Below are 25316 nucleotides of genomic sequence, written 5' to 3' on the forward strand. Positions count from 1 at the left end.
TTCACTTTGCAGTTGAGCTGGAGGTGTGTGTTTTGTGCACGCGCCGGGGCCCGGGGTTAACGGCACGCGCTCTTTGCGTGTGGATGATTGATTGTACAGTAGCGGGAACATGGCGGAGCGGCAGCAGCAGGGGTCGCCGGTTCCCACTGCTCCAGGCAACAACTGTAGCGTACCAGTACTTTTCTGCTTCTCGGTGTTTGCGCGGCCGTCCTCGGTGCCGCATGGTTCCGGTTATGAAGCGCTCATCCAAAAGTTCTTCAGCTTATACGGGGACCAGATTGACGTGCATCGCAAGTTCGTGGTACAGCTGTTCTCCGAGGAGTGGGGCCAGTACATCGACCTGCCCAAGGGTTTTCTGGTAAGCGAGAGGTGCAAAGTGCGGCTTGTGCCCCTGCAAATACAGGTGAGTGGCATGGAGGGAGAGTAAATAATGGTAGGAGGAGGCCACTAAAGGCAGGCCTTTTTCTTTTCCTTAATAGTTGTAATTATGTTATGTATTTAGATCAGCAAGCGATGTTAGCTGAAGCCCCATGGTGACAGCAAATTGTACCCCTGCTGCTCGCGTCTATTGCTACCAGTGAATTCCAGAGGCTTCCGTGTAAGCAACAAGTGCAGGTTACTTTTCCTCACTTGACATGTTTGGCTTTCAGAATTAGATCATCTCACCCATCATATGTTGAATGTAAGGTGACCTCTGCTCCTGGAGGTCACGAGGTAACTGGCTCTTAGGATATCAGTGAAGGAGATCTACCATTAAGTTTAATTTGCATAGTTGGTCAAGTTTGGGAATGGGAAATACACATCTGTCTGGAAAGTAGAAGACTGAACCAGGGAAAAACCGACAATCACACAACCAGTTAGCAGTCTGGTAGCCTACTTCTGGGAGAAATGGCACAACCTCACCACCTTACTTTGGAAACAGTGCAGATTACACCTTATTCGAATGTGTTTGTGTACAATTAGGGCTTTTAAAACTTTTCCAAGAGGCACACAAATGAGGACATTATAATGCCTTTGTATCTTGGTGCGACCACACCTCGAATATTGTGTTCAATTCTGGTCACCGCTTCTCAAAAAATATATAGTGGAATTAGAAAAGGTACAGGGAAGGACATTGAAAATGTTAAAGGGGATTGGTCAACTACCCAATGAAAAAAGGCTAAAGTTGCTAGGGCTCTTCAGCTTGGAGAAAAAACAGCTGAGGGGAGATATGATAACGGCTTTAGAAATATTAAATAGTAGCAGTAGTAATCTATAAAATAATGAGTGGAGTGGAACGGGTAGACTTGAATTGCTTGTTTGCTCTTTCCAAAAATACTAGGACTAAGGGGCACTCAATGAACTACAGAGTAGTAAATTTAAAACAAATCTGAGAAAATATTTCTTCACTCAGCGTGTAATTAGACAATGTAGTAAAAGCAGTTAGCTTGGAGGGGTTTAAAAAAGATTTGGATAGCTTCCTGAAAGAAAAGTCGGTAAGCCATTATTAAAATGGACTTGAGGAAAATCCTTTTATTTCTAGGATATGCAGCATAAAATGTATGTTACTGTTTTGGGATATTGACAGGCACTTGTAACCTGAATTTGCCACTGTTTGAAACCTGATTTATTTATTTGCTGCATTTGTACCCCACATTTTCCCACCTATTTGCAGGCTCAATGTGGCTTACATTGTTCAGTCATGGCGATCGCCATTCCAGAGTGAGAGATAACAAGTGGTATTACATAAAGATCGTGAGTGACATAGTAGATTAAGGAATCAAGTATAAAGAGATCATATTCGGAATAAGAGATAAAGTGGTATTGCGTTAAAGTTCATATGATGGATTGTTGCGGTATGCCTTGTTGAAGAGGCAAGTCTTCAGTGATTTCCGAAAGTTGGTTAGGTCGCGCATTTTTTCACGTCAAGTGGTAGTGCATTCCATAGCTGCGTGCTTATGTAGGAAAAGCTGGATGCATGTGTTAATTTGTATTTTAGTCCTTTACAGCTGGGGAAATGGAGATTCAGGAATGTGCGTGCTGATCTTTTAGTGTTCCTGGGTGGTAAGTCTATGAGGTCTGACATGTAGATCAGGGCCTCTCTGTAAATGATTTTATGAACCAGGGTGCAGACTTTGAATGTAATGCGTTCTTTAAGTGGAAGCCAGTGATGCTGGGCTTGATGAACCTTTGGTCTGTCCCAGTATGGCAATACTTATGTACTTATATAATTGTTTCAATTTTTTTCCAAGTGATTGAAAACATTTCTGGCTATTTGTGATTTTAAAAATGTCATCTTCTGCAGTCCATCGACTTGTAACAGTTATTGATGTGACTTTTAATGTAGAAAGTTACCTACTTGTCATTGGTGGTTCTGCATTAATTAGTCAATTATATTTAGCACATTGTAATGTTTTTGGTTTTTTTTTTATTAGGTACTGTGCTATCAAACATAATTATACATTTCATTACCATACATTTTGCATTAAGGTTAATGCCAACTATAGAATCTGTCAGTAGGGTGTGTTCAGTAACAGTTCTTTGCTTGAATTACTGTTTAATGTACTTGAATACATTCATCCCTAAATCTGTAGAAGTTATCTGGTTTACATTATCTCTTCTAGAGGTATATTCCATCTATAAAACTTAAATCTTGCAGGATAATATTCTAGCTGTCCCTCTCCCATCCAAAGCCCAACCAGATTGTACTCATCACTCAGCTTTTTTTGCTGTTGTGCCTTATCCCTCTTTAGAATTTTGTTCCCTTACTCCCAACTTGTGCTCTTATATAATCCGCTTCAAAGTGGACCTAAAGACCTGAAGTTTGTGGGAACATGAATCACAGTGCTTAACCTGCAAAATAATCTCTCAGGTTTACTGACTGGGGGACATAGTGACGGCAAAAGTTGCATCGCGGGCTTTTTTTGTTGTTTATTTGTTTTAACTACAAATTTTTTAATTCGCTTTCCTTAGCAAGTCATATCTAATATAATAAAACGCACCGTGAACGTTCTGAAGCCACTCAAACACTCCCTGTAGGGTTCGTGGATTCGTGGTGTGAATCCAGCCAGCCGTCTCTGCCCCGCCCTCGCGTCAAACGTCATGACGTCGAGGGCGGAAAAAAACCCAAACAATTCCGGCAGCGTCAGGGAAGGAGGCGGCGCTCCCGACGTCTCTAGCCTTCCCTTCGCTGTGTTCCGCCTTCTTCTGACGTCAAGGATGACGTCAGAAGAAGGCGGAACACAGCGAAGGGAAGGCTAGACGTCGGGAGCGCCGCCTCCTTCCCTGACGCTGCGCTGCGCTCCCGGAACCGACACGGAGGTAAATTTAAAAAGAAAAAAAAAGAAAAGGAATGTTGGGGGGATAGAAGAGGGTGGGCAGTAAAGTTGAAAAATGGGAGCGGGAGGGCAGGGGAGAAACGACAGCATGGATGCGAAGAGGGGGCATGGATGCGAAGGGGGGGAGAAGAGGGCGGGCCAGGCTGGGACATGGGAGAGAGAGGAGCATGGATGCAAGGGGGGTCATGGAAGGGAGAGAGGGGACTTGCTGGAAAAGGATGAATGGAGGCGGCAGGGGACAGAGGAGCATGGATTGGGAGGGCAGGGCTCAGGGAGAGAGGGGAATTGCTGGAAAGGAATGAATGGAGGGGGCAGGGGACAGAGGAGCATGGATGGGCATGGATTGGGAGGGCAGGGCTCAGGGAGAGAGGGGAATTGCTGGATAGGGATGAATGGAGGGGACAGATGGGCATGGATGGATATGGATTGCAGGGAAGGGCTCAGGGAGAGAGGGGAATTGCTGGATAGGGATGAATGGAGGGGGCAGGTGACAGAGGAGCATGGATGGGCATGGATTGGGAGGGCAGGGCTCAGGGAGAGGGGACTTGCTGGATAGGGATGAATGGAGGGGACAGATAGGCATGGATGGATATGGATTGCAGGGCAAGGCTCAGGGAGAGAGGGGAATTGCTGGATAGGGATGAATGGAGGGGGCAGGTGACAGAGGAGCATGGATGGGCATGGATTGGGAGGGCAGGGCTCAGGGAGAGAGGGGAATTGCTGGAAAAGGATGAATGGAGGGGGCAGGGGACAGATGGGCATGGATTGGGAGGGCAGGGCTCACACTCTCTCATATACAATGTCTTTCTGACTCTCTGTCTCACACTGTATCACATTCATTCTCTATGTGCCACACAGTCACTCACACCCTTGCTTGGTCTCATACACTCACTCTCACAGAGAATCTGTGTCTCACACACACTCTCTCTCTCATATACAATGTCTTTCTGACTCTCTGTCTCACACTGTATCACATTCATTCTCTATGTGCCACACAGTCACTCACACCCTTGCTTGGTCTCATACACTCACTCTCACAGAGAATCTGTGTCTCACACACACTCTCTCTCTCACCCACACACTCTCTCTCACACTGTGTCTCACATACACACTTGCACACACTCTCATTCTCACACACACACACTCTCTCACAAACACACTCGCACCCAGACTCACTCTCTCTCTCTCTCACACACACACACACTCACACTTTCACTCAGACTCTCAAACAGTCACTCTCACATACACTCTCCCAAACATACACACTCCGAGGAAAACCTTGCTAGCGCCCGTTTCATTTGTGTCAGAAACGGGCCTTTTTTACTAGTATATATATATAAACTTCTAAACTGCTTTTGATATTTAATAATGTAGGTGAGAGAATAGGTGTTACATCAAATTGTCAATTAAACAAAATGCACTTTTCAGTTGACCACACTGGGGAATCTTGCACCTTCAAGCACTGTGTTCTTCTGCTGTGATATGCAAGAAAGATTTAGACCTGCAATCAAATATTTTGGGGATATTATCAGCGTGGGACAGAGACTGGTAGGTATATGCATTTTTTTTTCCTCTAAAATGGAACCACGAAACATAATTTGTAAAGTCATAATAACCTCATTTTATATAAGGCTTCTAGGTTAGGAAAGGGGTGTCCAAATTGGAACTTTTATAAAATGTGTAAGGGCATGCAAGAGTATATAGGTATTTGCTGATATAAATAGTGTAAACAGCTATTTTACATGAAAAAAAATGCATAAAAAAAAAAGAGCAGCTTTACTTGAGTGTTGCACATGTAAGCAGCAAGTTTCTATCTGCAAGTGCTATATTTTGTGAAACTACTTTTATAAGAGGAGCCAGTTAGGATCTGAGTTCTAAACTCAAATGTTTGACTTCTTGAGGTGGTTTGTAAGGCCGGAGAGAGAGGCACAATTGACCTTTCACTCACTCCTCAAAACCCCAGGTTCAAGTGAGCAGTTTGCTTATACATGATTAGAAGGAGTTATAGGTATCAGTTGGGAAGTTTTAGAAATAATACATATATATGTATTTTCCACTTTAGAAGGGGAATGCATCTTATCTGCCCACACCACACCCCTTTGAAACCTGTATATACTGCTGATAAAACACATTTAAGTAGCCCCCTAACCTTTCTAAAATAACCTCCATAGTGTGTTTTTCCTTAAGCTAATATCTGTTCAGTTGTACCCGTTACAAATATGTTTTACAATTTTCTTCTTTCTTTCTTAGCTTCAGGGTGCTCGACTTTTAGGAATTCCAATCATCGTAACAGAGCAGTATCCCAAAGGTCTTGGAAGTACTGTGCAAGAACTGGATCTAACAGGGGTTAAACTTGTGCTTCCTAAGACAAAATTTTCTATGGTCCTACCAGAAGTAGAAGCTGCCTTAGCAGAGATTCCTGGTGTGCGCAGTGTTGTGTTGTTTGGAGTGGAAGTAGGTATCTTTTATTTAATACTAAAGCTCTCAAACAGTTTTGAGGCAGTTCAAGCTATGCAAGGAACTGCCTGGTGGTGTTTCTCTTTGAAAACTAGCACATTAAAAACACATACAACCTGGTGTCTCTGTGGGTGGCACATAAGGCACAAGACAGCATGCGTAACTGTGGCAGTCGTATGTGTGTGTGCTGTTTTGCTCCCTTTCCTGAACATACACTAAGAAAGCCTTTATGTCCTATAGCTAAAAGTATACCTGCTATGGAACCTATATGCATTTATAGCTGGATTTGAGGTGAACAGTTTTTAGGCTGGCTATTTTACCTGGGTAATTGCCTTTGAAAATTGTGCTTTGTGAGGTAGTTTCATAAGAAGATGCCTAGGTGGGAAATCCAAAAAGGCACCTGTGTTCTTTTGTATTTAAAAAAAAAAATGACACTCGGAACCAGACCCAATAATGCACAAATTTACACCTGCTCTGTAAAATATATGTATGTGTATGCAACAGCATATTATATAAAATACAGGCATACACAGCAGCTCTACCTCTGCTCTGATCTGAACCCATCGAAAACCACTGCATGCTTGGTTACTGGCCTACATACTAAACCTGCTTTGATATCAGCACCTTTAAAAATTCCAGTAATGACCGTAGATTTATTTTGCTATCTGAGAGTGCTGATTGACTCCCAGCTATCATTTGAACATCAGATTTCTCAGGTGTTAAAATTAGGCTTTTATTGGCTCCGTCACTTCTGTTAGTCGTTTCTTGGATTTCTCATCGCCACAATCATGGTACACGCTTTCGTAATTTCACGTTTGGACTGTTGCAGTGTGTATATTGTAGTATTTCCTCCTTATCAATTGCGGTGCTTACAAACTCTCCAAAACTCCGCAGCTTGTTTTCTGTGTGGAGCAGAAAGATAAGGGCATTTTCGATAGTGCATCTAAATTGGACTTTGGATATTTTGCGCTAAACCTACCAAATCCGGATAGGAAATATACCCATTTTCAAAAAAACAAAAACATCTTTTTTTTTCTTTGAAAATATTGTTTTGAACAAGGCTTTGTGCATTTATCTCTTTAGGCCATTTTCAGGAAAAAAAAAAAAAAGCTGCACGCGTTAAAAACGCACAAAATCAACCCATTAGGATGTAGGAGGGGTCAGCTAAGACCGGAGAAAAAGCCAGTACATCCTAGCTGAATTTTGAACTCCTGGGCCAATCAGAGCCTAGAAAAACAAGTTTTAAAAATAACCTGCAGTGATGTGGCCAGCTATCTTTTATCTGTGTTAACTAAAGAGGGAACAGTCATTTCTCAGTAACAGCTTTAAACATAAACATGCACCACCTGCTGGCCAAACTAGAGAAATACACATCAAGAAATAATCAGTACAGTTTACAGGCTTAAAAGCCACTGTTTTGTCACACTACCCCTTTTTGTATTCAGAGTGAGTAGTTTAATTTGGCTGTGATTCTTTTCTTGATGTCTTCTATAGAAGACACCCAGTGGCTTCAAGTGTTGAAGCACATCAGGTCCAACAGGAGAAACATTTTGGCTCCTCAAAGGCCGGTACATCGTCATTGGCCACAAGAAGCATCAACCTCAGTGGCTGCCAAGACTTCATTGTCCACTGGGAGTTCACCGGCATCAAGAAGGTCCCCGCTACTGGTTTGGCACTGGCGCTTTCTCAGGCTACCTCTCTCTCGGCTCCCTTGCCTTTGCCATTGCCTTCCTTCGATGAACAGTTCCTAAACCATGGTCAGGAAGGAGTTGGCACATATTTAAACCACTCAGGCATCAAGGGCGCTTGCACCAGCTGCGGATCAGCCCCAGATCTTTCCTGAGGCTTAGAGCATGCTTGTGCAGAAATTCTCAATGCCAGCACCTCAAAGGGTGTTGACATCTGCACATACAGTATCACTCTCGACATCAGGGGCACTGTTTCCTCTAATCAAAGCGGGAGTCCTCCACCTATAGTCTTGTTTCACTGTTTCACTATCAGATTTTCAATTGTGAGGGACAGGCAAGCTCTGCAGGATTCCAGGGAACTGTAACTGGCAGCAATGCAGTTGGAGGGCTTCTGCTCAGCTTAAAGAGAACAGTGGTCGGGAAAGGAAGCTTACCCGAGGTCGGAGGGTAGGGCTGTACCTCAGCGCTCTTTGGGGTGTGGACATGGTTCCACTGAGCTGAGGCAGGTTTAGACTCCTTCAGCTAGGTCTGAGTATGGTGAAGAGTCTTGAGTGGGACCATTGATGGTATAGCATGAAATGATGTATTAGTTATTTGTGCTGTATACAGATATATAAAAATGTTTTGCAAAAACTTTGAATGTAACTTGCTCAGAATCAGAAAGCAGATCTGGCCTCCTCCCTCCTCCTTCAGACCTTTGAAAGCCTGAAACAAAACAAAAAACTGTTAAATGGTCAACCAGTGTGTAACAAAAGCAGGCTGGATTGGGTACAGGAGAGTTAATTACTACCATTCTCCAAGAACAGGATCTGTATATTGACAGCAATCAGGAGCTGGATATAACAAAAGAGAGACCATCTACCTGATACTCCAAGACAATGACCCTCTTAATCTTGCCAAGTATAGTCTGGGGTTGTGTACCACAGCACCTGATCATCCAGGAAGCATGTGTCTAGCTAAACCAACTTTTCCAGGCCTCTATCTCCAAAACCAGAAAGAACCAGTTTCAACTATCCTGAGTTGTGATTGGATTAGTACACACCCCATGACTTCAGCTCCACAAGCATTATAAAAGAGGACTCGCACTGAATCTCTCTCTCTCCTCCCGTTCTGGATTCTCTGGACCTTCGCTGGACTTCACACACCCAACAAGACTTTCTCCATGTTCCACTCCTATCCAATCTACAAATAGAAGATGTCTCCCCAAAAGGATCACCATCCAGATTCTCCACCATGGGTGTGGGGTTGTGCAGACTCTCACAGCTCTGTGTCTCTGACCTAGAACCAGCAGTTCTGGAAAGGTTGACGAACATTCCTTGCCAAGGTGACAACCTGTTTAGAGGTAAGGTCAAGAAACATACAGATACATCCAAACTTTCTCGGCAACCTCCAGCTGCATCCTCCTCTTCTAGAATGTTTTTGAGGGTCACTATCTAGGCCCACTACTACTCTGAGGCATAGGTTTCCACTACGTTTTCGCTGTGCCCAGAACCCCCAGGCCTCAGCCAGCTCCCCAGTCGAAGAAAGGGATGAGCTTTTGATGGGCTCCAGGAGAGCATAGCCGCACTCAAAATAAATGTCCTGGATGGCTTAGCAGTAGGGGAGAAGCTGAATTTTTTTTTTACCAAGTCAGGTGGCCTCTTGTAACCTCCGTCTGCTTGGTTGGGGGAAATCCGCTACTTATTTCTAAGATAAGCATCATAAAATGTTTTGAGATATTGCCAGGTACTTGTAACCTGGACAGGCCACTGTTGGAAACAGGATGCTGGAACCACCAAGTTGCCCACGGAGAGCTTCGTACATTAGCTCTCAGCACAAGCAGGTACTTGTAGAGGAAATCTCCGCCCTTCTACAGACTAATGTGGTTAAACCCATGCCACCAGGGCAAGAAGGGAAGGGATTCTATTCCAGGTACTTGTGCCCAAAAAGACGGGGATTTTGTCCCGTCCTAGACCTAAGGGCCTGGAACAAATTCCTGGTAAAGAGAAGTTCAGTATGATTTCCCTGGGCACCCTTCTCCCCATAATTCAGAAAAACGATAGACTATGCTGTCTGGACTTGAAGGATGCCTATGCCCACATTTTAATACTTCCCAGTCACAGGAGGTATCTCGGATTTCGCATAGGGAAACACCACTACCAGTACCGCATTCTGCCATTTGACTTCGCATTGGCTCCCAGGGTATTCACCAAGTGTCTAGCAGTCTTAGCAGCATATTTACACAAACTGGGAGTATACATGTTTTTCCTGATTTGGACGATTGATTGGTCAAGAGCACTTCGCAGGAAGAAGCGTGTCTCAGTCAGTGCGTCTAACTATTCAGGTGTTGGAGCTCCTAGGGTTTGTCATAAACTACCCGAAGTCCCACCTTCTTCCAGGCAGTGATTGGAGTTTGTGGGAGCCCTGCTCAATACATTGCAGGCTTAGGCTTGTCTCCCAAAAGCGAAAGTGGACACCTTGACAGCACGAGCCTCACAGGTCTGTAGCATTAAGCAGGTCACAGCTCGGTAAATGTTGAGATATTGTATAGAGTTTAATGCCCATCAAAATGGAAAGGAGTGTAGCAGAAGTTTGTCTGTGTCCTGCATGGTGAGATTAAGGATTTCAGATTTCTGCAGATTAATTTTAAAGCCCGATATGGCTCGATAGATATCTAAGAGGGCAACAGCCTTTAATGAGGTGGAGGGGTGGATTAGAGTCAAAAGAATATCTACAACAAGCATAAGTTTTCTGAGCCCTCTCCCCTCTCCCCCCCCCCCCCCCCCCCCCCCCCCCCCACTACAGATCCCTGTGATATCTGGAGAGGCATGAATTAGATGAGACAATGGTTCAAAGGATAAAGCAAAAAGTAGGGGGGACAGGGCACAGACCTTCCGAGTACCTCGAGCTAATTCAAAAGAGGTACTAAGGCTTGTATCTAATGCAGCGAAGGCCTAGACAAGCCCACTTTCTTTAAGACTGCTAGCATATAGGGCCATTAGACCCTGTCATAGCCTTTTTTGCATCTAAAGACAATAGGATTGCCAGTTCCTTGCCTTGCCCTGCACTATCAATCAAATGTAACACTGTCCTAGTGTTGTCGAAGGCTTGTGTACCATGAATGAAACACGCTTGATCAGAGTCAATGATTGTGCCAGTGTCTGGCCACATCAGTTTCCACTCTCTGAGGTGTACTCCGAGTGTACCTCAACTCACTTCTATTGTAGCGCTTCCAAAAGGCTTTTAGAATTATTTGTGTTTCTATGTGCATAGTAAGACTCCTGAGGCAGGCACTCTTCCTGAAACCCAGTGCCATATTGAGTCTTTTTATGAATAAACTAGTAAAAAAGCCCCGTTTCTGATGCAAATGAAACGGGGGCTAGCAATGTTTTCTTCTGTGTGCATGTGGCAGTGTGTGTCCGTGCCCTCTGGCCTCTCTCCCCTCCCCCCTCTGAGTCCTTCACTGTTACAGAGCCAGCGATTTGATTTCGTGCTCTGCTGTTTTCCTTCACTGACTGTGTTACAGAGAGGGCGGGGCAGACACTCATAGGGAAACCGGATATCTCGCCCCCTTCACACTTCCGGCTGGAGGCTTCATAGAACGTTGGTGTTGCCTTTTATATAGAGAGATACTGTGCTTGATTACTCTCATCCATCTTTAAGCTTTCCCATATTGTGAGAGGGGCCATCTCTGGAGTATCATTAAATTGCAAAAATTCCTGCAGGTCTTTTTCCAAGCATTATAAATTGAGAGGATCATCCAAGAAAGCATCATTCAAATACTGTGGAATAGAGCTGTTCCTTTTTCTCTCCATCGCTAGGTACACCATAATAGGAGCATGGTCAGATCACGTTCTAGGTATATCTCAACTGCATAAGTATATTTACGGATCAAAGAGTCCCCAAGCCAAATATCTAATCTGGAATAAGTATTATTCATAGGAGAGTAAAATGTATGGCCCTGCTCATAACCATGAACTTCTCTCCATAGATCATGCAGCCCCCATTGAGTGATAAAGGACTTCAAACTAGAGCGATCCTCCTTTGCATAGGTGATCATTGCTGTGGAATTATCAAGGGCTGGATTAATTGTGATGTTAATATCCCCCCCCCCCCCCCCCCCCCAATAAGCAATGTACCTTCTATATTTTTGATCAGAAGCTCAGAAATTTGATCAAAGAAATTTCCCTGATTTGATTGGGAGCATATTAATTAAGGAGGGTAAACACAGTGCCTCACACCTCTTAAATTAATAAGAGGTATCTGCCGTCTTTATCCAGAACTCTTTTACAGACATGCTGATGAGAGGCTTTACCCAGCAAAATGCCAATTTCTGCTGTTTTAGGATGGACGCAGTTGGAGGCAAGGTGTACTTCCTCATACTTTCTTGTAAATCAAAGTATTCGTGCTTCAGCAAGATACGTGTTTCCTGGACAAACAGCACATCTTCCCCAAGCACGTTGCTTCTTTAAACATTAACTGACACTTTGTTGGAATATTTAGACCCTTCACATTATGATTAATTGAACCATAAGAATCCAGAATATGCAAAGAAACCGCAATACAACCCAGCTGCCTAACAGAATCTAAGAAAATGTCGTACCATATTCCAAGTGATTTTTTTCCATTCCCCCCTCCTTCATCCCCAAACTCGCCAGTTAAGGCTAATATACATGCCAGAAAGGGGAACAGGAGAATCTCTGTTCCATCGGCACAGAAAGTTCAAAGATGCCTGTCCTGATGGAACAGAGAAATTCCCCTGATACAATCTCTATCCTTTATTTATTTATTTGGATTTGGATTTTGTTTAAAGTGAGTTACTTTCAGTTACATTAGATATTTTTCTGTCCCTAGAGGGTTCACAATCTAATTTTGTGCCTGAGGCAATGTAGGTTTAAGTGACTTAAGATCATAAGGAGCAGCAGTGGGATTTGAACCACCCACCTCTGGATGGTCAAGACAGGTGCTGTAACCACTAGGCTACTCCTCCATGCAGGGTACTCTGTCGAGAATGTGAATATGGATTGCAAAAGTTGTTCTGAGAAACTTTGAAAATTTGGGAAGAGCGGTTACTTTCCTGGTATTTGAATGGCCACAGGAAGATTCAGTTAAGTGTTTTGCTTTTCCTTTGGCTTTCCGTGACTTACTTGAACTGTTCCTGATTCCATAAGTCTTTCCTAGGCTTACCCATGAGAACATTTAAAATATTGACAGCATTGTTTTCCTTACAAATAGTGGATTTTTTTTTAAAGACCCGTGATGGTTAGCTGTGAAACCATAATCTGGCGGTTAAGCATACTAAATTAAGTCTTTTTTTCTCCACTTTTAAAATATATTTTTTCATAGTGGTTAGGCTAGCTGGCTTTTGACAAGAAACTTTTTTGATTGATTTTTCTGGGTTTTGTTTCTTGCACCTTTTTTGGGTAACTGAAATCATTCATTATTATATTGTTGCCAAATTTTGCTAGCTTTTCTAATTTCTGTTACCATCTGCCAGATGAAGATATGTTGGTATAGCCGGAGTGTATTCTTTCTCCAAGAACAAGTAGGTTTATAATTCTCACAAGTGGGTGATGCCAACCTGCGTCACCCGGTCTGGAATTTACAAAAGTCTAACAAGAGCTTTGTGGAGTGCGAGACACACTCCACCTCACATGCATACGTGCCTTCCCGCCCACAGCGAGAACGTGGTCTCCTCGGTTCTTTTTCTACCAAGGTGAGGAGCGGGCATGTCTTTTTTGTTTTTTACCGTCTACTCACATCCCTCAATCCTAGAGAGCTTTTTTTGTGCCTTTCGGCTATTTTTCGTTTGTTTTCATCATTCTTTATTGTGTCCCTTAAGTATTAGTGATTTTGTCCGTTTTTAAGTTTCCATTTATTTTCCGTTGTCATCAGGCCGGTTTTAGGCCTTGACCTTGGCAGGGAACTTTCCCTTTCTTTTTTGCCGTGCCTTGCCCCTTTTTCAGGCACCATCACTTCATTTAGTTTAGCCAAGGAAGTTTTTCCTTCCATGTCCACAAAGCTTCAAGCACTGTACCCAGTACAATCGGACAGTCTCTAGCAAAGACACCCATTCTTGGTGTCTACAGTCTTAGGCCCAACCATAACCCTACTAACTGTGTTCTCTGTCTTTGCATGAAGAAGAGGACTCAGGTTTCCAGAGAGGCTCAACAAGAGGGGCTTTTTGGAGCCAAGTCCAGTTCCTCTACGTCAGCATAGAGGTCGGTGGCATCAACGTCTACATCAAGCATCATACCGGCAATAGTAGTGTCTGTAAGCATGGCTGCTGCTAGACCCTTAGACACTAGAAACAGTGAAGCATCAAGTCTCCACCTGCCTCGAGGCCTTCTGCTGTGTAGGGCCCCCGGGACCATCCAGCGTTGGACCCAGCCCCAAGGCAACATGTGGATTCGATGTCATCCTCTCGGCACCAAGGAGCCTCGGTGGCACGCTTTGGGCAAAGGCCAAGAAGCATTGTCATCGGTTGCCCTTGACACAGTGCCGGGGGCTCCGGGGCGTCAAAGGATTCGGCACCCGAGAAGTGTCGGCACTGGAGGACCGCTCCCCCTCCATACAAGAGGTGCCAACACGTAAGTCTCCCAGCAGCCAAGACCCTGCTCCTGTATTGACCCCGGCAGCTCTGCAACCTGTGCCTGAGCCGGCACCCCAGCTTTTCGCAGTGTTGACCTTTGGTGAGCGCATCCGGGCCTCACTCCCTGAGCTGTTAGCCTGATGCAATGGTGTGCATCAGCATCGGGGGTGCTTGCGCCTACCCTCCTTCCCTTTGCTGTCCCATTTGGCCCTCAGTCTGCGGTGCGGCCCCAGTGTCGACTGCCACCCAAGCCAGCACTCCCTCGACATCGGTAGAGGAAGCTTCGCCACTCTCAAGGATGTGGTTCCTCCACGTCGAGGCAGGTTCGGTCTTAACACCCCCATCGAGAGGTATTGTCTGACACTGAAGAGGGAGCGCCCAGGGGATTCAGAGGAAGATCCAAGGTACTTTTCCTTGGATGAGTCCTATGAAATTCCTTCTGAAAAATTCCTTCTGAACTTTCTACGCCACCTGAAAAGAGAGTCTCCTCCGGAGAGCCTTTCATTTTCTTCTTTTGTAAAGGAAGTGACTGATGCCATTCCATTTCCTTGGGAAGTGGAGGATGAGCCCAGGGCCATGATGCTCGAGGTTCTGGACTACACATCTCCCCCTAAGTAGGCTGTGACTGCCCCTCTCCACAAGTTACTCAGAGAAGTCCTCGTCAGGAACTGGGAGTCCCCTCTGTCGTTTCCTGCCATGCCCAAGTACAGTGCACTTGGTTTTGATAGGCCTCAGTTGCCTCACAATTCCATGGTGGTGGAATCTACTCTCAAAAGGGCCAGGAGTTCCAGGGACTACACCTCGGCACCCCCAGGCAGAGAAGAACCCTGGATCCTTTTTGGAGGAAGATGTGCCAGGCTGCAATGCTCATTTCCCGAATACAATCATAAAAGCTCTTCGCGTGCGTCCACCTGAAATTTGGTGCACAAGTTGTCCAACTTAGCTGGGATGCTCCCTCCGGAACAGGCCAAGTCAGTTCGCCAGTTGGTCAAGCAGCAGAAGGAAATTTTTGGCAAGGGGCACTTTTGGTGTGGCATCCTGGCTGTCTGCTCAAAGTACAGTAAAACCTCTGTTTTCGTTGTTTTCGGTTTTCGTTTTTTTCAAAACATTTGTCTCGGATTTCATCGGCATGCATACTGTACTTGTGCTCTGAAGAGAGGGAAAACCCTTCTCTTTTTCTTGCCTAACCTCTACTTCTGTAGCATACAACAGTATGAAGCTTCCTGCCTTTACATCTCTCCCCCTGTGAGAGTCGTCCAAAGTGAAAGGTGAAAAAATACCCCTATAAAATACTTTTCAAAATTATTGCCTCAGATTTCGTTGGTTTCGGATTTCGCCGATTTATTTTCGGACGGAAACCGAGGTATCATTGTATAGCAATGTGCAGACTCTCATGGCTGTGTGTTTCTGACTTGGAACATTCTGTTCAGCAGAGGTTAGCGGATGCCCCATGCCGGGGGGAATAACCTTTTTGGAGAGAAGGTTGAGGAGGGTGCAGAGCAAATCAAAAAATACACTGATACCATCTGTCTCCCACTGGGTGCCTTCTGCTTCATCCTCCTTAGCAAACCAAGGAGGAGTCCCTATTACTATCCTAGCGTAGGTGCAACCCTTCGGCTTATCAGCCTACTCAGGCTCAACCCCAGCACACTAGTTCACGTCAACAGTGTGCGCCTCTAAGCAAGGAAGGAGCTTTTGACTGGCTCCAGCAAAACATAGCTGCAGTAAAAGTGTCCGTCCTGGATGACTTGCCAGTCAGGCGGAGATTATAATTTTTTCACGAAAGGTGGCCTCTTGTAACTTCCGACTGGTGGGTTCTTCAAATAGTCTGTCTCGTATAAGCCCTCAATTGGTATCTCGAACCTCTAAATTTCCCACCAAGAGCTCATCATTCAGCTCTCAGCACAGGCGTGTACTTGCTAAGGAACTCTAAGCCCTTCTGAAGGTCCATGCGGTCGAGCTCATACCACCAGGGGAGGAAGGGTGGGGATTCTATTCTAGGTACTTTGTTGTGGCAAAAGAAACAGGGAGGATGCGTGCCATCCTATACCCAAGAGCCCTGAACAAATTCCTGGTCCAAGAAAAGTTCAGGATGGTTTCCCTGGGCACCCTTCTCCCAGTGATTCAGAAAAATGATTGGCTATGCTCTCTGGACTTAATGCATATACTCGCATCCTGATAATTCCAGCCCACAGGAAGTATCTTCGATTTCAGCTGGGAACATATCACTTTCAGTAGCGCTGTTCCCTTTTGGCCTCGCGTCAGCTCCCAGGGTCTTCACCAAATGTCTAGCAGTAGTTGTAGCATCGTTACGCATACTGCGAGTCCATATGTTCCCATAGCTCTACGATTTGCTGGTGAAAAGCACCTCAGAGGAGGGTGCTCAGGAGTCCATGTCCGGGTGCTCAAGCTACCAGGGTTCGTTTTAAACTACCCTAAGTCCCATCTTTGCCCTGTCCAGCGATTGGAGTTCATAGGAGCCCTGCTTGACACTCAGATGGTTTGAGCCTACCTCCCGGACACGAGAGCGGACAAGCTGATCACACTTGTGCCCAAGGTTCGTACCTATCAGCAGGTCACGGCTCAGCAGATGTTGAGATTGTTGGGCCACATGGCTTCCACAGTGTACGTTACACCCATGACATGCCTTTACATGAGATCAGCTTAATGGACCATAGCTTTTCAGCAGAATCAAGCCATGGGGAGTCTAGAAGATGTCATCCAAGTGTCCCCATGTTACCGGATACCAGAGCTTGTACGCTTTTTTCAGTGGAGGACCATTCGATCCATTTTGACTCTGGGACTTCCATTCCAAATTGCTCAGCCACAAAAAGTGCTGAGGACGGATGCATCTCTCCTGGGATGGGGAGCTCATGTAGATGGGCTTCACACTCAAGGAGCTTGGTCCTCCCAGGAAGCAAATCTTCAGATCAATCTCCTGGAGCTCACGGGCGATCTGGAACGCTATAATGGCTTTCAGAGATCAGCTATCTCACCAAATTGTTCTCATCCAAACAGACAATCAGGTTGCAATGTGTTACACCAACAAGCAGGGGGGCACCAGATCACGCCTTCTGTATCAGGAGGCCGTCTGGATGTGGCATTTGGCTTGCCAACATGGCATGTTTCTTTGAGCGACCTATCTGGCGGGCAAAAACAATACCCTGGCCGACAGACTGAACAGAGTAATACAACCGCATGAGTGGTTTTTCAGTTCGAGCATTGGCCGCAAGATCTTCCGAGCATGGGGCACCCCCTCAATGGACCTTTTTGCCACTCAGTTCAATCACAAGGTCCCTCCGTTCCATTCTAGACTTCAGGCCCACGTCAGACTAATGTCAGATGCCTTCCTCCTCAATTGGGGTACAGGTCATCTGTATGTGTATCCTTCTATACCTCTAGTGGGAAAGACTTTGTTGAAACTCAAGCAAGTCCGTGTATCCATGATTCTCATCGCACTGTATTGGCTGCAGCAGATATGGTTCCCTCTGCTGGAGTTATCCAAAGAACTGTGGAGATTGGAGTGTTTTCCAACCCTCATCATGCAGAACGGTGTGTCCCTTCTTCATCCCAACCTCCAATCTTTGACTCTCAGCTTGGATGTTGAGAGCCTATAATTTGCTTCCTTGGGTCTTTCGGAGGGTATCTCCCCAGGTCTTGCTGGCTTCCAGGAAAGATTTCACTAAGAAATGTTACTCTTTTATATGGAGGAGGTTTGTCGTCTGGTGTGAGAGCAAGGCTTTAGATCCCCTGACTTGCCCTACACAGACCTTGTTTTAATACCTTCTGCACTTGTCAGAGTCTGGTCTTAAGACCAGCTCCATAAGGGTTCACCTTAGTGCATTTAGTGCTTATCGTCAACGTGTAGAAGGTAAGCCCATCTCTGGAAATCCTCTAGTTGTTTGGTTCATGAGAGGTTTGCTTTTGTCAAAGCCCCCTGTCAAACCTTCACCAGTGTCATAGGATCTCAACATCGTTCTCATCCAGGTAATGAAAGCTCCTTTCGAGCCACTGAATTCCTGCCATCTGAAGTACTTGACCTGGAAGGTCATTTTATTGGTGGCTGTTACTTCATATCTTAGAGTCAATGAGCTTCAGGCCTTAGTGGTGGATGCAACCTTATACTAAGTTTCATCACAACAGAGTAGTCCTCCGCATGCATCCTAAGTTCCTGCCTAAGGTGGTTTCAGAGTTCCATCTGTACTAGTCGATTGTCTTGCCAGCATTCTTTCCCCAACCTCATGCCCATCCTGGCGAGAGCAGCTTGCACACCTTGGATTGCAAGAGAGCATTGGCCTACTTCATGGAGCAGACAAGGCCCACAGACGGTCCGCCCAGCTTTTTGTTTCTTTTGATTCCAACAGGATGGGTGTTGCCATCGGGAAACACATTTCAATTTGGCTGACAGATTGCATTTCCTTCACTTATGCTCAGACTGGGCTGGCCTTGGAGGGTCATGTCACAGCTCATGATGTTAGATCCATCTGTAGCCCACTTGAGGTCAGCCTCCATTGAAGAAATTTGCAAGGCTGCGACGTAGTCTTCAGTGCACACATTCACATCACACTATTGCCTTGAGTAGGATACCTGACGCGACAGTCTGTTTGGGCAGTCAGTGTTGCAGAATCTGTTTGGGGTCGAGAATCCAACCCCACCCTCCTAGGCCCATTTTATTAAGTTCCAGGCTGCACTCACTCAGTTTGTATGTAGTTTCAGGTTAGTCTGTTATGTCCTCGCCGTCTGAGGCCCAATTAACCAATGTTTGTTATTTTGGATGAGCCTGGATGCTTAGGGATTCCCCACTTTTGAGAATATTGGAGCCTGCTTGTCCCGGAGAAAGGAAAGATACTTACCTGTAGCAGGTATTCTCTGAGGACAGGTGGCTTCATATTCTCGCAATCCCGCCCACTTCCCCTTGGAGTTGTCTCCTTCGTTATTTTATTTTATTCTTTGCTTTAGTATTAATCTGAGGAGACTGTGTTCAAGTGAAGGACGAGAAGGCATGTCGAGAAGGTGGGGTGTGGCTCACGCTCCACAAAGCTCTACTTTTTTACTTTGGCAAAACTTGTGACAATATGAAGCCTGCTGTCTTCAGAGAATACCTGCTACAGGTAAGAATCTTTGCCTTTTTTGTTAAGAAATCTAGGGTCAAGCAGTTACAACAGCTCTATGAATGGTATAAGTGGTAATGCCTATATATTTTTGTAGCACTGGATATGATGGCGCGCTGGGGGTGGGAATTACTGCCGGGCTTCTGTGTATCCTGGTGGTACTTCCTTTCTAGCGAGTGATAAGCCCACATTGGGCTTACAGGCGCTTTGTAAAAGGGGCCCTAAGTATTCTGTAAACGGCATGCACTCTTTATAGAATAGTGCTTAGCGCCAATTTCCATGCCCAACTCTGGGTGCCAGATGTACGCCTGCTGAAACGGTGTAAATCCTGGTGCCAGTTGGGCATGGAGACCCATTATTCTATGTAACACTGGGCTCAACTTTTTTGGAATAGCCATGCCCTTCCCATAGCCACACCCACATTTGGGATTTGCACTCTGGGATGTAGGCACCTAGTTTTAGAACAGCGTGTAGCCAGATGCATGCGCAAATCCTAATTGGTGCCAATTAACATCAATAATTGGTCAGCATTCAGTTATTGATGGTTAACAGCTAGCCAATTAGGTAACCAATTTGGTTGCGTGCGCATCTCGGAAGTGCACTCAAATCTGGGCACCATATATGGAATCCAAGGTAAGTGTGGAATGATGCTGTTGATTAAGTACAGTTGGGTGGAAAACATACCTAAGGCTGAAAGAGTAAAAATCAAAATATTTTTGGGATGACAATGCATGCCATTTTATTTTAGATTAAGTTTGCACCTATTAGGACAGATGTTCTGTGATTCATAAATTGTTCTTATTATAGATATTGCACAACTTATGCACCGTTGTAATGTGAATGGTTTTTCTGCCAGACTCATGTATGTGTTCAGCAAACTGCACTCGATTTGATTGGACGAGGTGTGGAAGTTCACATTGTTGCTGATGCCTCTTCTTCCAGAAGTATGATGGACAGAATGTTTGCATTGGAGGTACTTTATCCTATAAATTCACGCACCACATTTAGAAGAGGAAAAGAGTAAAAGGAGCAGCATACAATTTAATCGAAAGAAAAAAAGAAATCGTGAAGATACCTCCTCCTTTCATATTTTTACTTCATTACTGGCAAGGTTTGATTGTGTTTTTCTTCTCTTTAATGCTCTTCTTGCCAGGGTCTTTGAATCTTCTTTTATAGGGCTTCTAAGTGTACTGCATTATTATAGCCCTCCTTTGGACTGTGTACACTCATTTGTATTTTTATGGAAATATGGCCTCTGGAATTTGACAGATGAGATCTTGCCATTAATTTGTGGAGTAGTATTGCCACCTGCTTTTTTTCTTTTCCTTTTTTTTTTTCCTGCTAGCTCAATTTCTCCTTATTCAACTTGGCATCATCCAGTGCCATGTTGTGCTTCTTTGACAGCTTTGAAATCATTGAATAGGACTCCCTGTCCTCCCCAGCTCCCCAACAAACCCTGTTCTATAATTCTCTCCTCATAAATGCCCAGTCTGCCATCATATACTACTTCTATGATGCTCAGCACCTCAGATGCATAGCACTGCAGTTTATGTTCAAATTTTAAGTCAAACACTCGCCTACAGAGTGCCACAGAGACTTGGCTCCCTCAGGATGGGTAGATGGGGACCTACCTGTTGTATCTAAATTTGTAACTCACCATGAGCTTGGATTTGGAAGAGCAAATAATTAAATCTGAAATCCAAATCATTGTTTCTTTAGGGTGCAACAGCAGCACTGTAAATGTAGAGCAGGGTTGCTTGGTCACTTCTGAATTCCACTAAAACTGTAGCTGAAGCACCATGAAAGAACACAGGCTTAAACAAAAATCCAGTTTTAATTAAAATGATAAAGAATTTTACAATGAGATCTCAATCTTCATTCATTCTTGAAATTTGATATATCGCCTTACATAAGGCACAAGCCTGGCTTCTCTGGCTCACAGCCTACTGCTGTAACCACTAGGCTGCTCCTACAAACAATAAGCTATGTGCCAGGAAAAATAAGGTTACACAAAGCAGTAATTATAATAGTGATATTTCAGTTTTATAGTTTGAACACAATGTTTCTTTTTTCTTTTCCTATAGCGTCTTGCCCGCAATGGGATTATAATTACCACAAGTGAGGCTGTACTACTGCAGCTGGTAGCTGATAAGGACCATCCAAAATTCAAAGAGATACAAAACCTTATTAAGGCAAGTGCTCCTGAATCGGGGCTTCTTTCCAAAATATAAAAAGAAGAATGCTCAGAAAAAGCAGCTATACTGTCGACACCAACAGGAACTGAAACCACAAGTGTACACAATCCTATGAGCATACCTGCAGTGCAAAAACTTGGGCAGAAGTTTCAGTATCCCTGTGCTTTCTCTTGCAAAAGTTGTCAAGTTGTGTTATTCAAATGCCATTGTGTTCCATGGTTTCACGTTTCGGTCTAAAGTTCAGATTTCAAAGGTTTTTATGTGTGTTTTGAGCCTTTATTTTGTCTGGTGTTTTATTTTTTCTCTAAATGTAATAGTGAAATGGTGGTGGCTGGCAGAAATGGTGATGTAAATGGAGAACAATGCAATTACAATAAATCAAAAAGACCATCCTTTTAGAATAGCATACCAAGTCACAGGTTAGAAGAAGCACCTGGCTAACATGGAGGACCATTATAAGCTGGGTCGTCTTGGCATTTACTCTGAAACAACCAGAACGAAAGTCCAGCCAATAATTGTATTTTTCTGCTTTAGTTGATCTTCCAGCAAAGAGATCTGTTCTTTCATTTCTGTTTCTGAGACTGAAGTTTTTTTTCCCCACAATCAGGATCATTAGGTCACGGCTACATCTGTTTAGTATAGCAATTCATTTATTATCAAAGTCTTTATCATATGCAAATAATTTTGGTTCCTTAATAATGTGCAATCCTCTTGGGATCATAGATTTCTTCAAATATTGAACCAACGTGCTACCATGTGATTCTGCTCTCATTTTTCTCATATATAAATTCAGAAGATCGGGATCCGACCGCAAGTTCTGAGAGGTACTCATGGCATTGTCAAATCTGGGAGACTTGCTCCTCCGGATATCCAGAAAAGTCTGACATGGTGCATTGAACTTTAGATAAATTCAATCCAATTCACAGTTCATATTCAATCAGGAGGAAGTAAAAATGATCTCAACATAGAAAAATCTTACTCTACAATATATAATAGTAACTTCATATGCAATATTGTAATATTATTGGATCCATCAGAATCGTATATTTCAATCCTCAGGCAATAACTTAGCCATTAGCAATAAGGAGAATCGTCATCGATCCAGTTATACATATGTCCAAAGTTTTATATAGTGAAACTGTCAAAAACTTAGCTTTATTTGAAATTCTTCTTTTTCTTTCTTTATCTTTTTTCTTTAAATAAACTTTGCAAGCAGGAGACATAGTACACTGACACATAAGATTGTCTCAAGGTCTGTCTCCTAAAATATAAAATAGTAATTACAAACGATTCTTCAAAAATTCAATGCATCCAATAATATAGACACCAACCATTAAAGTACATTCCAGAGGTGCATCGAAGATGGCCACGGTGTTTTTCTAAAAACTATATATAATAAAAATCAATCACATGATAGCTTAAGCACCAGAGTACAGGGTCAGTTCAGTGTCACCCATTCGATCTCTCGACTCAACCATTAGGTTCCACAGAATTCAAAGACAAGATCCAGTATTGTTCTCTATGATTGAGTTAATATTCCAAATTGACCTGACCCTGTGCTCTGATCGGTGCTTATCCTATCGTGATTGATTTTCATTGTATATATAGTTTGAAGAAAAATACCATTGCAACCTTGGATACACCTCTGGAGTGCATTTTAATGTTTGGTGCCTATATTATTGGGTGCATTGAATTTCTGAAGAATCATTTGTAATTACTGTTCTATATTTTAGGAGACAGACCTTGAGACAGTTTCATGGCAAAATGTGAATTCATGTTGGTGTGATATGTCTCCTGCTTGCAAAGTTTATGTAAAGAGAAAGAAAAAGAAGAATCTCAAAGCCTAGTTTTTGATAGTTTCACTATATAAGTTTGGACATTTGTATAACTGGACCGATTACGTACTCTCCCTATTGCTAATGGCTAAGTTATTGCCTGAGGGTTGAAATGTGTGATTCTGACGGATCCCCAATGATATTACAATATTGCATATGCAGTTACTATTACATATTTGTGGAGTAAGGGTTTTTATTCTGTATTCAAACATAAATCACCTGGTATGTTTTATGTATCTCCCTCTTTCTCTCTAGAGAAATGGTGAAGTTCCTGCAGACTGTATATATTCTCAAGCATAGCAGAGCCTACACAGCTCCAGTTCTCTACTAAATAATATTTCAACAGGTGCTATCACATGCATGTTAGATCTCCTCTCTCCTCCCCACTTCCTCCCAGTTAGGGGAGCAGTAGTAAAGCTTCTCAGAATGCTTTTGGCTTGTGATACATGAAAAATTTTATGCAGCCTGAAAATAATTTTAAAAAAAATTGTAGCCTAATTTGCTTTAGCAGCACCTTCAGATTCTGGTTTGAGCCATCCTAGCTCTAGTCTATTTCCCTGCATGGAAGGACCCACCAGTTGTCTTTGGCAATGTTCGGTATTCTAGAGCATTCCACTGGCTGGAGCAAGAGGAGTTGCAGAGGCTGCCCCAGTGAGGTTGTATGGGAGAGAAAAGCTGGTGACCAATCTGTGGTTAGCTCTCAGATGGGCCACAAGAGATGTTCATTTGTAGGATTGTCCTATATTTCTGGGTGGTAGTAGGTGTGCTCCCCCCTCCCCCCCCCCCCCAATCATTTGTCAGCTGGAGATAGGATCAACTCAGGCAGTGATACCTGAGTCTAGCCTTAAAGTGGCCAAGGGTAATGGTCTCTTTGTAATGAAGAGAAGAATAAGATGTTTAGTCACCTAGGGAGGTTGCCCTTATGTAAAGCCATAATTATGAGGAAGCACAGCATTCAGGACCTCCATGGTAGAAAGATTTGAGTCTTGTTTTTAAGCAATCCATTTTTTCTTTAGTTTGTCATTCCAGACAGCTATATGCAGTGGCTCCAAATCGAGTTGTCCTGTGTTTGGTACAGCATCTCATGAATGGGACTATGGTGACCTTCCTGTAGCTGTCCTAACTTGGCTCCTCCCCAGCGCCACCATTTGTACTGCTCCTGAACTGCCCACATTTTTTTTTGGGGGGGGGGGGGGGAGAGGGGCAGTCAGCCAGTATTAATGGCAATGCCTAGTTAGATGCCATTGAGTATCAGCAGTTGGGCAGCCCTAGGCGATTTTAGCAGGCAGGTGCCTCTCCTGCCTGCTTAATTGCTTTGTATATCAGCCAGATGATTTCTTCAGCATATATTTTGATGGGTAGACAATTGCCTACAACCGTGAGAGTGCACTCCATTAAAGGGATAACTTTTTCTGGGCACAGTGTACTGCAGTGTCCTTAGGTATCTAAAGAAGCAACATAGTCCTCTCTATGTACTTTTGCTAAGCACTATCACATAATGTGATGGCTAAGGAGGAGGCCACCCTCCCATCTTGAAGACTGCTTTTTTTTACATCCTGAAAGTCCTGGAAGCAACTGGTGCACATGACAAGGAAGGAGAAATTAGATCTTTCTGCTAATTTTCTTTCATTTAGTCATACTTGACGAGTCCAGCTATCATATCATTAAAGCATAGTGTTTATTTTTGCTGACTCCTGTTTCTCTTGTTGAGCAAATGCTTTTGCATAACCTCAGCATTAGTTCAGCAACAGTTTTCTACTGCTTTGCTGGCCAATACTGAATTATCTGAGCTGCACCGGGTTCTATTAATGCGCAGCACAATTCTGTACTTTCTGTACCTACTGGTAGATGGACATAAACCCACAAGAGTAAGATCTAATTTCTCCATGGTGTTCTTTCATTCACACAGTTGTTTTGTTGTTTTTTTAGAGAAAATGAATAATTCATATACTGCCCCTGAAAAAACAAATCCATTAAAAAATGGTAATCTGATTATCCTTGGGGGGAATGCTGTGGTCATTAAAACTTGCCATGCTGGCTCAGTGTACTCGCCACCCTCTCTTAATGTCATAAATTTGTTAATTGGGTAGAAGTAAATGTTAGAAGATAAATTGTAGGTGATAACTTTGTTATTAGTCTAAA

General features: G+C 43.8%; 1 protein-coding gene across 1 annotated transcript; it reads left to right on the forward strand.

Annotated features, from left to right (window-relative positions):
• On the forward strand, positions 1–25316 carry ISOC1 (isochorismatase domain containing 1). The gene is made up of 5 exons (XM_030193588.1): positions 1–403; positions 4746–4865; positions 5568–5771; positions 20001–20117; positions 21229–25316. The coding sequence occupies exons 1-5, from the start codon at positions 110–112 to the stop codon at positions 21373–21375; spliced, it is 882 nt and encodes a 293-aa protein (XP_030049448.1). The 5' UTR covers positions 1–109; the 3' UTR covers positions 21376–25316.

This window comes from Microcaecilia unicolor, chromosome 2, assembly GCF_901765095.1.
Source record: "Microcaecilia unicolor chromosome 2, aMicUni1.1, whole genome shotgun sequence".
NCBI lineage: Eukaryota > Metazoa > Chordata > Amphibia > Gymnophiona > Siphonopidae > Microcaecilia > Microcaecilia unicolor.